Genomic DNA, 13,689 nt, shown 5'->3' on the forward strand with positions numbered 1-13,689 from the left:
CAAGTCCTAAAGGTACTTTAGTCAGATTATCGTCTCTTGTACGTGGCTGCTACAAGGAGGAACTATTGCTTGGACAAATTAATGGTTCAAATACATCCCACCTCCATGTGGGGAGGATCCAGCTTACTCAGGCTAGTGTGCAACTACCCAAACAATGAAATGGAGGATGAAGTAACAATTGAAGAGGCAGACCAGTATTTCTGGCTGCATTAGCCTGTCTTTTCAGAAGACGTGGCTCAATGAATAGAGAGGGAACATTGTAAAACAGGAAATCAGACAATCAACTGATCACGTCTGGGGAAGTGGACGAAGAGCACGAAGCTACGGCAAACATTTTCGGACCATTTTAATATCAGTTTCTGAGACAAAATACATTTTAATAACCGTGCCGTTAAAAATCTGCTCCGTCCTCGCGTTGCATACAAATTCCCGGTATTCAAGGTTGAACCGATGTCACACTGATAATGAGTGCCGTGTCCAAATAAGTTCCCCAAACTAACAGCCAGCACCTAACCTTGTGTAGCAACATGTCAGATCAAAGCCACTCAACATATCTGCCGTTTCACACCGTCGGAAAGATGTCAAAAGTCACTTCACTGCCTTTGACAGCTCTCTTATGATAACGGGCCCTGCGGCTGTTTATGATGACGGGGCGGTAGTCGGACCAGGTCAGTAACTTTTACAACGTCCACCAGACCTTTGTACACATTAACAGCTCTGTTTGCCGGTCATGTGTAAAAAAAAAAAAAAAACTTTCCATCCGAGTCAACTAAATCACCAGATATACAAGGTGAGGATGTTTAGAGAAGATGTGCTTTACCTAGCGACACATTGACTAATCGGATCAAAATATACTGACGGGAAGAGTCATGTCAACACTCAACCCGTCTTCATGTCCGGTGCCATTTTGTCCCGTATCTTGAGACCCGACACCAAAGGCTTTCTATACATGGCCTTTAAAACAGACTGTGTTTGTGTGGGAGTATCCATGTGTGACCCTTAGCCTACAAACCCAGTTAAGGACTTGCCGTAAACCCCAAAACTTTTTTTTCATACACCCCTAAATCCTCACTAGGTGCTGTAAGAGGAGCAGGGGGGGTGCAACAATAGCACTGCAATAAAACAAAAGAGACGAGTCACTAAAAGCTACACAAACAAAGCACACCAGGAAGTTCAATTCGAGGGTTATTAATTACCAAGATACTGAACTTAGAGTGTACAACTGTGAAACGTTTTCACAGCAGAAGTATATATCTCCCTCTCATGAATTCAATGAGGAAGTTTGCCAGTGTTGAAGGTTAATACTCGCGTGTTTGTACAAGTGTGTGTTCTATCAAAAATGTTCAAAACACACCAAACTTCATCTGTGACATCAGCCTTAAAAATTCCACTGGATACGAAGAGGACCAGTGTGTGTATTTGAGACTCCTATAACCAACTGCATTGTTTCTGACCTCTGTTCCAGGTTAGGGTGTAGCCAGGTTAGAATATGTATGTGTTATTCGCCCACACCCATCAACCAACCTCCCAGGTCTAGCTGTCGATCTGCTTTCCTGCACACTGTAATGGAGGCACTGATCCATCAAGTGAGACGAGCCAGCACACTCGGCCGACACTCGGTGAGATCATGGTATCAACAGACAACTTCTGTCAGCGTTTTATTTGCACAAGAAGCGCAGACGGACGGAAATCTTTGAACCTTTTGAGTCTCTGACATCGAGGGGCTTCCCTATTGGCTGGTAAGAGCAGCGCTACAGTGTGGTTAGCTGTGCAGCGGCAGTATACACACCTGGGTTGGGCTTTCAATGTGTCAGGTAGTAAACTGTTTGACAGAGGGTGCAGCTCTTGGGACGGATTGAAAAAAAAAAAAAAGTGCAATTCAATAACGCCTCCCTTATTTATGACGTCATAATCCTTTAAAAGCCACGGTCAGTATTTAACCAAATGTTTTTTATGTTTGCACATTTGCTCTATTTATGTTGCTAAACTCATCAGGGCTACCGAACAACTGCTAAAACAATGCATCACGCCAGAGCCTCACCACAGCTACTTTATTATATCTACAGATAGTCAAGCAACACAAATATAGAAATGGGTTAGCTTCTCTCTCACACACACACACACACACACACACACACACACACACACACACACACACACACACACACACAGTCAACATGTACACGCACACAAATGTTTCCATCCAACACTCATAAGAAATGTTTCGTCACATGATGCTAGTCAACAGCTGTCCAAGTAAAGCAGGTCATTGTCTGTATCGGAAGCCGTAATGGTTTTCATGTGAGTTTCATTCATCATTACAATGAATCTTCAGTGGAACTGTCAACAGGATTAAGACAGACGCTGTCTCTGAAGCGAGGGCTTTATTCCAGCCTTCCAATAATGATTTACAGAGCACAGCCAAGTGGTTTCTTTGTCTTTTAAACACAATATCAGTGTGTGTGTGTGTGTGTGTGTGTGTGTGTGTGTGTGTGTGTGTGTGTGTGTGTGTGTATACTTTTTGAATCTCCAGCTTGCAATATTGCTACATGTATTTATGTAATAGTCTAGTGTGTTTAGAAGCCCTCTGGCCTCTTGATAAAGGTCACTTGATTTAGGTCAAAGGAGGATATATTGTTGTAGGGGGGGGGGGGGGGTCGAAGGAAATTAAATAAATTATAATTCAAATTTAACACCTGGGAGACAATTTTAAGAACACCTCTCAATTTAATCCGCATCTGTTCCAGATGTGCTCTGGACCTGTTAATGTACAATTTCTTAATAAATCAATGAACGAACTTGTTTCTTACAAGACAGCATAAGTACCAACAACTTTGAAAGACTTATCTTTTATAACACAGCCACGAAAGCTTCTTCCTCAAAACAACAACAACAACAACCAGCAAGTTCTGCTTTGTAATCAAGATCGTCCCGCACAAATACAACTTTTTCTTCCAAGAGATCATAAGTGTGTGAGGACTTTATGGTCATGCTTGCACTACTTCTGTTAACTATATGGCATTCATGTGGAACTGTCAGACAGGATCGTCTGTATTGCAAACAGGTCAAAGTCCTGAAAAGTCAAGTAGGAGGACATGCCCTAACACACAGACTAAACACAGCCTTAAAATGTATTCTTCTATTCTGCAAAGAGTGGGAAATCCAGTGTGAGTGCGTAGGCAAGCTGGTGAATCACTGCTGTGTGGCAAAGACAACAGAGACAGAGAGACAACCAGAGACTGTGAGAGGCCGAGCAGGGCCCTTTCCACAGTAGATAAAGACTATATTCTTAAGTAGATTCATGTGTAAATATCAACTAAAACACACATTTTGAGAATGATCTTAAGAGTCTTACCTGTCCGGTCGAATTCTCAATGACTTGCACCAGTGGGGTCCTTGTTGACATTTTTGATAGACTGGAAGTTGCCAAAAAAGGGAACAGTGAAGCAAAAACGACTCGTCAGTGTCTATTGTGCATTTAAAATCTGTCTAGCTGGTGGTGGAGGAAAATGTCCAACAGATGTCCGGTGCTAGCCAGCTAGCAGCACGACAGATAGCCCGTGAATCAACAAGTTGAATCCCACATCCGCGGCTAGCCGAGTTAGCTAGCTAGAAACTAGCTAGCAGCGACCGCACGGCCCATGTTTGTCAACAAGTACAAAACAGGAAAAGCAAAAAAAAAGTGTCTTCTTTAGCTTTCGGTCTTGATGTGAACACCGTTTCCACTTTAGCATGTACCAGTGTCGAGGGTGACCAGCGAACTATCAGCCTGGTGCTCTGACGTCTTGACCAGCTAGCTGCTCGGGCTAGCTTGAAGAAAAGTTGGGGCAATGGTTGTATTGAACGAGACAAGGTTCAATTAGGTGGCTAGCATGCTAACCTGTGAGGTTGCTAACTGAGGAAGCCAGAACTGTCGCCGAAATCTACATCGAGTGTTTATCCAGCGTCGTTTTCATAACAAGGTGTCGACGCCTGTTTTTTTTCTCTTTTTGTGGCAAAGATGGTCTGAAATCAAATCCGGGGTCCACAAACTTTCAGGCCAAAGTTATTCCCGGCGAGGTCTTGACCTTCCCCAACTCACACAAAACAATTCAAAATGTTCCCAGCGAAATATCCAGGGGTAGGGTATCCAAAAAAGACAAAATGCAGCACCATGTAAAATGGTCACATGGCAGGTGAGAAACACGAATGTAATCTGTTGCGCTAGTTAACTGGCTGCCCGACGTTAGCCCGTGTAGCTAGCAGCTAACTCGGTGTTTCTTTCGAAGCAACGCTAGCTAGTTAGCTTATCTTCCTGCGGCCGCAGAGCAAAACCTCAAAACTCAAAATCCACGGAAATCACCGGCGCTCTTCCTTGTGTTGCGTGATTGGAATAAGGTCGTTCAACAGTGCTGCACTGCAGAGAGGCGATAGACACCAGTCCGTCGGTACAGAGGCTGATATTATTCCCGGAACCAGCCGACTGAAGGAGGAATCATCAAGTTGTAAAATCCATTATTGGTCAAGTGGGGTGTTCTTGTTAGGAGGTGCGTGTCACGGGCGACAGGGGGAGAGAGGCGAGGAGCTGCGCCCGATCGAGTCTATGCGCACGATCCTGCCCTGATACCGGAACAAGCTCGCGGCAACATGGCTGCTTGCACCACGACTGAAAGAGGAGGGGTGTGGGGGGGGTTCGGTCCGCGTTCGGCTCCACTCGGCTTTTTCCGAGTCTTTTACTGGTTGAACGCGACTCCTCCAGGTTGATAAATGGCAGGTCCCGGGGTATTGTCTGTAGCTTTAACGGAGATAAAACCTCAGACCAGACCACCAGAGGCCCCACAATGCGTGTGTCAGTTGTTTTTTGGGAATTTGATTACTTGTAAATGTGTAGCCTACCACCTATTTACACCTACATTACAATATGATCTTGTAGAGGGGCCCTGTGACAGTTCAAATATTTGCCCCGGAACAAGTTCATGCATTCATGTTTATATATTTAAAAAAATAGGATCTTAAAATGTAATTATCTAATTGTTTTGTTTGTGTATTGCATTGCTGGTGGTGTGAAAGGTGCTGATGATTCCAGGGGCCCACATAAAGACCGGCATTCCTTCACAGAGGCTACAATCCCCAACAACAAGTCTCTGAGGGCTCTTTACTGTTTATAGTTTTGATACTGTGCCCAAAATCTTCAGTATTGTCCCCGAAGGCGTTTTTCTTTTCACTTATTCATTGCGTTTCCGTTCCAACTTTTTAAAACATGTATATGGCATTTTCGTCAGAGGTCACATATTAGAGCAGCACACCAGTGAGCCTTGTTCACAAGCAGGGAGACCTTTGCTGACACTGGAGATCCTCTGGTTGAAAGGTAGTTTTGTCGAATGACTCCTTCTTTTGTCAACCATACAGAATGTTTGCGTAAAGTATCATCCCCATCGTTTTCATTTGAATCTATCTGAGGCCATAGCCAATTATTAAACCCTCATGTGGTTGAGTTATGGGTCTTCATTGCAATCGTAGAAATAAAGTGCCATTTGTAGATATGTGCTCATAAATGTGACTGTGAGATGCTGACAGCCGGCACAGACATTTCCAAGTTACTTAGCAACAGCCACGGACTGACGAAGACAATATGGCTGCCGTTTGGAAAGTGGTGATGTGTGAACTCTGTCAATCAGGAGGTCTGGAGAGACCAGCCACAATGCAACATATACACCGCTTCGCACAATGCAAGGATGTTAGGGAGAAAATAAAACAGAAATCAGGAAATGAAGCGGTATGAGAGGCTTGTTAGTGATGACTGGGAGAGCATCCAACTGGCAGGATTTCCCGATGAATCAAGGGGAAAAATGTATCACATCCCTGATGATGGAAGGAGTGTATGTGTAGGGGGACATACACTGTTAGGGAGACAAACAGTTTTCAGTGCATAAAAGTGTTTTCATACAGCCTTGTTTACTGCACCAGAGGGAATCACTGGGCCTTTCTTGTAACTTATCAATCAGTAAACATTCAAACCAGTCCAACTGACTTGGCAGAATATGTCCTTTTTTTTTCTTTTTTCATTTTCAGAGTGATGGCGCTTGTCCATTTTGACGGTGGATGACTGGAGGGCCGACGTATTTTGTGACCAGCGCTTTGAGACGAATATGAAATAAAGAATGTGCACAAAATGATTTGCCACATGAACTCAGTGACTCTACTTTTTATTTTTTTTTATGTATTTCTTTACACATTATTCATGGTCTGTTTGAGTAAGAGTCATGTTTGTTGCTGGGGAAAATGTGCTTTAGTGTCGCCATCTGCAGGATGCCTGAATATATTACAGTGTAATATCTGTCTGTCTATCTGAAATATGTATACCCCGCAGTCCATCCTGAGACTATTTCCTGCTGTGTGTCCCATAAATATTTGGATGAAAAAGCTTTTTTTTTTGGCTGCCATACTTTTGCTTTGGAGAAGAAATGACACTCTGAGTAGGAGGCCTGTTAATTGCAGCTGATTTAAGGTTATTTTAAAGTCCTTTTGGATGAACATAAAATAACATAGTCTTTTTTTGTGTCTCCAGTCTCCTATTTCAGGGTGCCAACTGTATCTGGCCAGATTGAGGCTGTAATGACAGTTATTTTTAATATGCAGCCAATATTTTTCTGTGTGGAAGCTGGCACGCTGTACACAGACATGCATTTTAGTTCATCTCGACAATAATCTAACTCACTCTGTGGCAATATGCGGATCTTCATTACTGTGACATCACATCAAAAGAGCATTCAAATTCTGATCTCAGTGCAGCATTAGCCACCCAGCTGCACCAGTGATGTCACTGTCAGTAAGCCAGTATTGAACAAAGTTTGGAAAATCTTCACCTTGCTTTGTGTATAAATGGGCACAGAATTATTTTTTCTGATTTACAACAAAAAATGTAGGTGACACAATACTTTTTTTGTGTATAAAGATACTTTCCATGAATACCACATAAAGATTTGTGACTTTATTACAATAAAGGATCCATCACAGTGTCACCTTTATCACTTTCTTTAGGCATCAATAAAAGTAATAGGAAATTGAAGTCTCACCATGTTGGAGTTATTTTACCTATTTTAATTGCATGTAACAGACAGGAGGGTTTGCTCATGTGTCTGGTCCAGCTCATTAAGCACCTGACCAATTAAAGTATTTCATCATGTTAATAAATCATACGAAGGCCCAGCAGCAGTTAATTATTCAGTCTAATTAGACGTCTGCTCAGGTTGAAGGTGGGCGGAGCTGTTGGATTTACAATCACAGGAAGTTCATCATAATGTACTTAATAAGTAATAATATAACTGAATTCTCTAATATATAAAAACAATTATCTTTACCTGACTAGGACCAGCGTGATGAAGACTTTTATAGTTTATTAAGTACATTGCATATTTTACTTGCAGTGAAAGAGTCAAGAGGAAAAAAAAGACTTTAAGGGAAATGAGGAAACTGATTCATTTCAATTGGAACCTTTTTTAGGAAGCCAGGCTTTCCTTTGTCTCACCAGAGGAAATGCCACGGAGGAGGTGGATTGCTGGTCTGTTTTCTAGTTAGAGACCAGACAAGTTGTTGAATAATTTACCAGAGCAAAGCAGCTGTAGTACATGTCTGTCTGGTGTGAGTTCATTATTTTGGGGTCTCCTACATCTTACCAGTCACACAGACAGTATTCAAAATCTTGCTTATCTAACTTATTTACCAGTTCTTGTTCTTTTGAAACACTCAAGTCAGATCTGATAAGCTAAAGTTTATTAGATCTCAATCATGGTTGTTTTTTGTGATGAACATTTCATTATGATTTCTGTTCAAGGGGATGAAAAAGCACGGAAACATTTAATGTGCCGCTAGTTTGTACTTTAAATAAGTGGTTATTAACTGACTTGTATGAATCTCCCGGCTGTATAATCCTATGAATATATTACTTTTTTTTTTTTTAAAACAGCCACATTCATGACTCCATTATCAGCTTTTCAGCAGAAAGGAAGATAATCCCTCTCGAGCTCCACTAATCTTTTATTAAAATGTCTCCATTTAGCCCCGTTTCTTTGAAGATAGCATCGGCGTTACTCCGCTAGTCTGACATTAGCTCCTGTTAGTGTTGCGTTACCGGGCCAACAGGGATGTTATTAATGGGCCTTTCCTGTTGAAGTGTCAAACCTCATTTAAATTACACCAAGTTGACACTACTTGGTATAAATTATACCTCACCGTCTCATGTCAGACTCAAAAAAGTGCTTTGATTATTCTGCAAATGGAAAAGCTTGAAGTTTAACTGTGACTGCAGCTCTGCTTACTTTCTTTATAGAGACGTAATTGAGCAGAAAAACTAAATGTTCACTCAGAAGGAAGATTTTATTTAAAATACAGTGAAAAAAAAATGTTTATTAAGAAAAGACAGAAGGTAAGTGCAAATGACCAGCATGAGAAAATTACGACAATAACGTAAAAGCCCCAATTACAGTTCACTGTAACAGAAATAAAAAATATACATTTTAACTGAGGAAGAAGTTGGAAAGCTTTAAAATATGTACATAAACAAATCAGTAGTGTCCTGGATGACTAAAACAATCTGAATGTTTGATTTATACCAAGATCATTGTTCTTATTAATATGGAACCACAGGGAGAGAAAGAGGAACCACCTTTCTTTAATGTTTGCAAAAAAAAGTACCTCCATTATTCCTGTTATGCACTACATGGAGATGTAGTTTCATTTTCAGATCTGCATAGAAGAAATGCCCAAACTGTACACTTTCCAAAACCAACATCTTTAAAAAAAACACAGAAATAAAAGAGGGTTCACACAACGAGAGGAAACAAAGACACACTGTAGGAATATAAATAATAAAGGATCTGTGGGGGTGTTAAAGGAGCTTCACATCCAGTCGGGGGGGAGTGAGGGTTCACCTCTGACTCACTCCTCTCTTTAAATAGCACCGAGCAGATCCTCCACGGCGACGGTCGTCAGGTCGGAGAAGAAGTTGCCCTCGTTGTCTCCGCCTCCGAACACCAGCAGGGTTTTTGTGACGGAGCCGGCGTCTTCATCGTCCCCCGAGAAACGGTGGTTATTGGCCGTGTCCATGGTGATGATGGCGTGCCCCGCCCTGGGGACGGACAGCTGGGGGAGCGTCACCTCCGTCCAGATGTTGGTGTCTGAACCAATGAAACGAAGAAAAAAAAGTGATTCTTTTTGTCATGAAAATCCATAACGTAATTGTATTAATCAATGCAAATTTAAAAATGTAGTTGAAGACCTTATGTACTCATTGTAAATCACCGTTTGATACTTTTCAACTATAAAATTGAGCAGATAGGTTTATGGGATATTGACAGTGCTGAAATAATTAGCCTGTCACCTGAGAATGTATTCCAATAATCAATAAATTATAATTTTCAAAGAAAATAACAGCAAACATTTGATGATTTTCTTTAATTTTTCCCCCCATCACTGTATATTTTTGGGGTTTGAACCAAACAAGCCCCCTATGTGAAAGTCAGGGAAATGCATTTGGGTTTTCTAAGTATCTGTACTCTATAAAGCTCAATCTAATATAGAATGTTCATCAGTTTCTCATTTCATAGACTATAAGATTAACTGAGAAATAATGAAAATAACCGAGCCCTGCTGCAAAAGAACCTTTGATTGGACGTACTTTGATCTATGAACGTGAACCAATACTTCTCCTTTAAATCTCCTTCCCAGGTTGAACTCTGTAAGTGTGAGTGAGTGTGTGTGTGTGTGTGTGTGTGTGTGTGTGTGTGTGTGTGTGTGTGTGTGTAAGTGTGAGCCGTCTCTCACCTATGTCAAAGATGAAGGTGTCACTGAGAGCGTTGTTTCCGTTGTAGCCTCCGTGGATCAGGAACTTTGTGTCTGAGAGCACAGCACTGCCGTGCCAGCTGGAACACACACATTAAACACAGAAAAGACTCAATACTGCTTGAAATTGTGTGATACCAGTGTAGATATAATACATATATATACTAAAAGTACTGAGGTACAGTATTCAGCTCTAGTTGGGTTAAATTGTGTACCTTCGAGGGGACGGAGCTTTCCCAGTTGTTTTCACAGCAGAAAACTCCATCAGACCTGACAAGCAAAAAAAAAAAAAAAAAAAAAGGTTTTCATTTGAACTATTCAGTGTATGGAAACCAAGAATTTCCTCTCAAACCAATGAGTGTGTGGCTTACCGAGGTCCAACATGTACATGTCATTGTAGCAGATGGGAGTGTCCCACCCACCAAATACATAGATCTTCCTCTCCTGCATCACACATGCAGAGTGGCTGAAAGAGAAACAAAAAGGGAGGATGAGACACGGAGAGAATGAAGGAGTGTCAGCCGGACGTGCTGAGATGATATTTGGATCGAACCATCTCACCCTGAGCGGGGGGAGGGCGTGTCGCCAGTTACAATCGGCTGGTACCAGATGGAGAGGTTGGGGTCGAAGATATACAGCGAGTCGCTGCAGCCGTCGGGCTCCGGGTTCGGACAAGGAAACACTCCTCCGAGCACAAACAGCTCACCACGAAACATACTGCAGCTGTGGTAGGCCAGAGGAGGAACCTTTCCTTGGGCCTGGAGGAGGTGAGAGAGAGGGAGGAAGGAGGACATGAAGGGGGAGGACAAGCAGCAATAATACACACAAAACACACACACACACACACACACACACACACACACACACACACCTCCACCATGGTCCACTTCCAGCTCTGCGTGTCGAGGATGTGAACGTCGTTGAACCACTTTTTGTTCTTTGAGCCTCCGAATACGAAGATCCGCCTGGAGTCCGGGTCGTACGCGGCCGTGTGGCCGATCCTGGCCTCGGGCGTCGGGCCCTCTGCCAGAGTCTCCGCCGCAAACCAGGACATGTCCTCTGTTGGACAGAGAACACTCAGTCTAGACATCAAAACCCACTTTAAGTTATGAATGTTGTTCTGTGACAGACCTGTGCAGAGCTTCCACATGGGGTCTTTGCAGAACTGCATCCTAGATCCCTGCCCTCCAATCAGGATAGCCGTCTGAGCATCGATGGGACACAGAGTCTGACCCCAGCGACCCGACGGGCTGACCAATGGGGCTGCAGGGGAAAACAACACAGAAAATTGGGATTTCAAGAGGTAATGTCTCTCAAACTAAATCTCAAGCTAAATCTCAGGATAGACGTCTAAATGATGGCTACGCTAACAGTTTCCCCCCGTTTCCAGTCTTTATGCTAAGCTAAGCTTCCCCTGGCTCCAGTTTCTTATAAGACAGGGATACGAGCGCGGCATTAAACAGCAAATAAGCGTATTTTTCCCCAACGGTGCTACCCAGGTGGCTGTAACCTACAAACACCTGGATGCACCATGGCCTGTCCGCGCGTATGTGTACACAAAACACTATTCTGTGAACTCATGTGGGTGATGTGTATCAACGTACCAGCTACGGGACTGAAAGGGGAATAACTACGCCACAAAGTCAACATAAAACACAACTAAAATGGTGTGTAATGTGCGTGCACACAATTACCGGTCTGTGTGGGAGTCTTGGCCTGCCTACTCTTCGGCCTGGCTGCACTCTGAGGAGGCGTTCCTCCCACAATCCCCTGCGCCTCTCCTGCTCCATTAGCTGTGGAACGGAGAAAGTGAAAGAGAAAAAAAAAAAAGTACACAAAGAAACATTTCACTCCTCCAACGCCGAGCCGCCGGAGTGTCTTTAGCACTAATTAGCATTAACAATAACACCCTGGCTCACACACACTCACGCATCAATACTGTTTTCTTTACAGGCTCAACAATCTAAAGCACACAAACACACTCTTTGGTCTCTCTCACCTGTTCCCTTCATCCTTGTTGCATCTGCTCCAGCACTGAACAGCTTCTGGACCCCCTTGGTTTGACTTCTGGCCTTTCTCACAGGCGTGGTCTTCTCCGCGGTGCCATTGGGACACACGTTCTCGTCTTCCTCCGACACTCGCGCTCTCTTCCTCTTGCCGTTGAGCTCCCGGGCCGCGAGGGGAGCCACGGTGTCCTGGGACGAGTCAACAGACACGGTGTCATTCATCATTTAGCAAATAGTTCATGTTTGAAATGTGATCCCAAGAGAGAACTGGGAAAGAGAGACGAGCCGTTACAAAAAAACAGCTATCAGTAAAGTATCATTCATCTGTGAGTCCTGCAAAAACAACATGTTGTGGCAAACGAGACATCGGCATCAATAGACCAGGATGCAATGCTGCAGCACAAACACGTTGGGCTTTAAGGGGGATATTAAAGTCTTTATTTTAGGTGAAGAAATCTCACTCTGCTCTGGTTTTTGCTTGCAACAAGAACCATCATAGAACTGTAAAAAAAAGAAAAAAGAAAAAAAAAAGTATTTGTCCATACTGGGTTTCTGAGAGGCTTTGTGTTGAATGTAGGAAACTACAAAAGTAAGTATTAAATACATTATAGTTTTAAAATATAACTGTAACAAGTGGCTCTTGATATGGAGTTTTACTGTATAAGTGGCTAATTCCTGACACTAATACAATTATATATATATATATATATATATATATATATATATATATATATATATATATATATATATATATATATAAAGTAAATAATTCACACAGATTACCTTTGGTGTGTATTCCTTCACAGACAGGAGCTCTGGATTTGACCAATCTGCTTTTACCTGAAGGGGGAATACATTTATCCATTATATATATATATAAATATATAGACTATATCCATAATTGAACCATTGTGCAGGAACGGACTTGTACTGTAAATTGTATTACCTAGACAAAAATGTGTCTACAATCATACATAAATTATGTAATTTTACCCCAAATTGCTTTGATTGAAGACCACAAAATATATATAAACATATATGACTTATTGCCGAGGATTACTGTGTTATATTTCCATACGTATTGTCTCGTGGCTATTAGCTGGTTCAATAACATCACCACTTATTAGACTGCATCTTAAGGTTTGCTCGATGTTTACCAGGTTTCCTCCCTCCAGAGTGACGCTCAGCGTGACGCAGTCTGTCCAGGTCTCCTCTTCCCACTGCTCCCATGACAGACATCTGCAGGGCACGAGACGTGCCGGTAAATCATCATTTAATTAGATGACAGCAGATGAACGGGAGACTCAGAAATATCACAACACAGTCCACTTTTAGTGTTTTGGTAGTTTTAGTAATGGACCTACTTGTTATATGGAGTCAGTTTCCCGATCGTGATGGGGAAACGGTCCGCGTCGTTGAGCTCTGCGTTGACGCAGATCCGCTCTCCCCACGGCCCGCTGCTGAACAGCACCACCTGGCGGACACTCGGGGGAACTGCAACAGACACCCTGCACGAACCTTCAGCACTGACACGGGAACAAAATACAAAAATAAGGGAATATTGGTTTCTTGCCATCCACAAAAACGGCTAGAGATCGTACATTATTTATTAATAACAAATAACATAACAATTGAAAGTCATCGTTTATCGTAGTTACCTCAGCAGCCTTTGAGGCGGACCGTTTACTCCAAAAACCGCATATACTCCGAAATCTCCCATCTTTGCGTTGTGGTCCACGGTGAACCCCGTTAAATGCCACAACTCGTTCTGCTATGCTACTTTATTTTTGGCACAATTCAAGACCAAAACAACGTTTCCAGCTCCCTCCGTTTGACATCTCCCGCCACAGATATGTGTTGTATA

The 13,689-nt window shown here is 42.6% G+C and overlaps 2 protein-coding genes across 11 annotated transcripts in view; both read right to left on the minus strand.

Annotated features, from left to right (window-relative positions):
• The window catches only part of mark2b (MAP/microtubule affinity-regulating kinase 2b), a 41,637-nt gene extending 37,010 nt beyond the window's left edge, over positions 1-4,627 (minus strand). For all 10 annotated transcript variants that reach the window (XM_068713540.1, XM_068713534.1, XM_068713539.1 and 7 more), the window contains exon 1: positions 3,356-4,627. In XM_068713540.1, coding sequence (XP_068569641.1) covers positions 3,356-3,406 — 51 coding nt within the window. In that variant the 5' untranslated portion in view covers positions 3,407-4,627. The remainder of the gene's footprint in view (positions 1-3,355) is intronic.
• Positions 4,628-8,358: 3,731 nt separating this feature from the next.
• krcp (kelch repeat-containing protein) lies at positions 8,359-13,689 on the minus strand. The gene is made up of 13 exons (XM_068713891.1): positions 13,484-13,689; positions 13,190-13,351; positions 12,983-13,064; positions 12,609-12,665; positions 11,819-12,014; positions 11,514-11,612; positions 10,951-11,082; positions 10,691-10,878; positions 10,381-10,577; positions 10,191-10,285; positions 10,035-10,089; positions 9,802-9,899; positions 8,359-9,155 (listed from the first exon to the last, which is right to left on the minus strand). Exons 1-13 carry the CDS (start codon positions 13,543-13,545, stop codon positions 8,929-8,931), a joined length of 1,650 nt encoding a protein of 549 aa, XP_068569992.1. The 5' UTR covers positions 13,546-13,689; the 3' UTR covers positions 8,359-8,928.

The sequence above is a fragment of the Cebidichthys violaceus genome, unplaced genomic scaffold (genome assembly GCF_023349555.1).
Source record: "Cebidichthys violaceus isolate CVI_PGR_0920_01 unplaced genomic scaffold, fCebVio1.0.p SCAF_19, whole genome shotgun sequence".
Lineage (NCBI taxonomy): Eukaryota > Metazoa > Chordata > Actinopteri > Perciformes > Stichaeidae > Cebidichthys > Cebidichthys violaceus.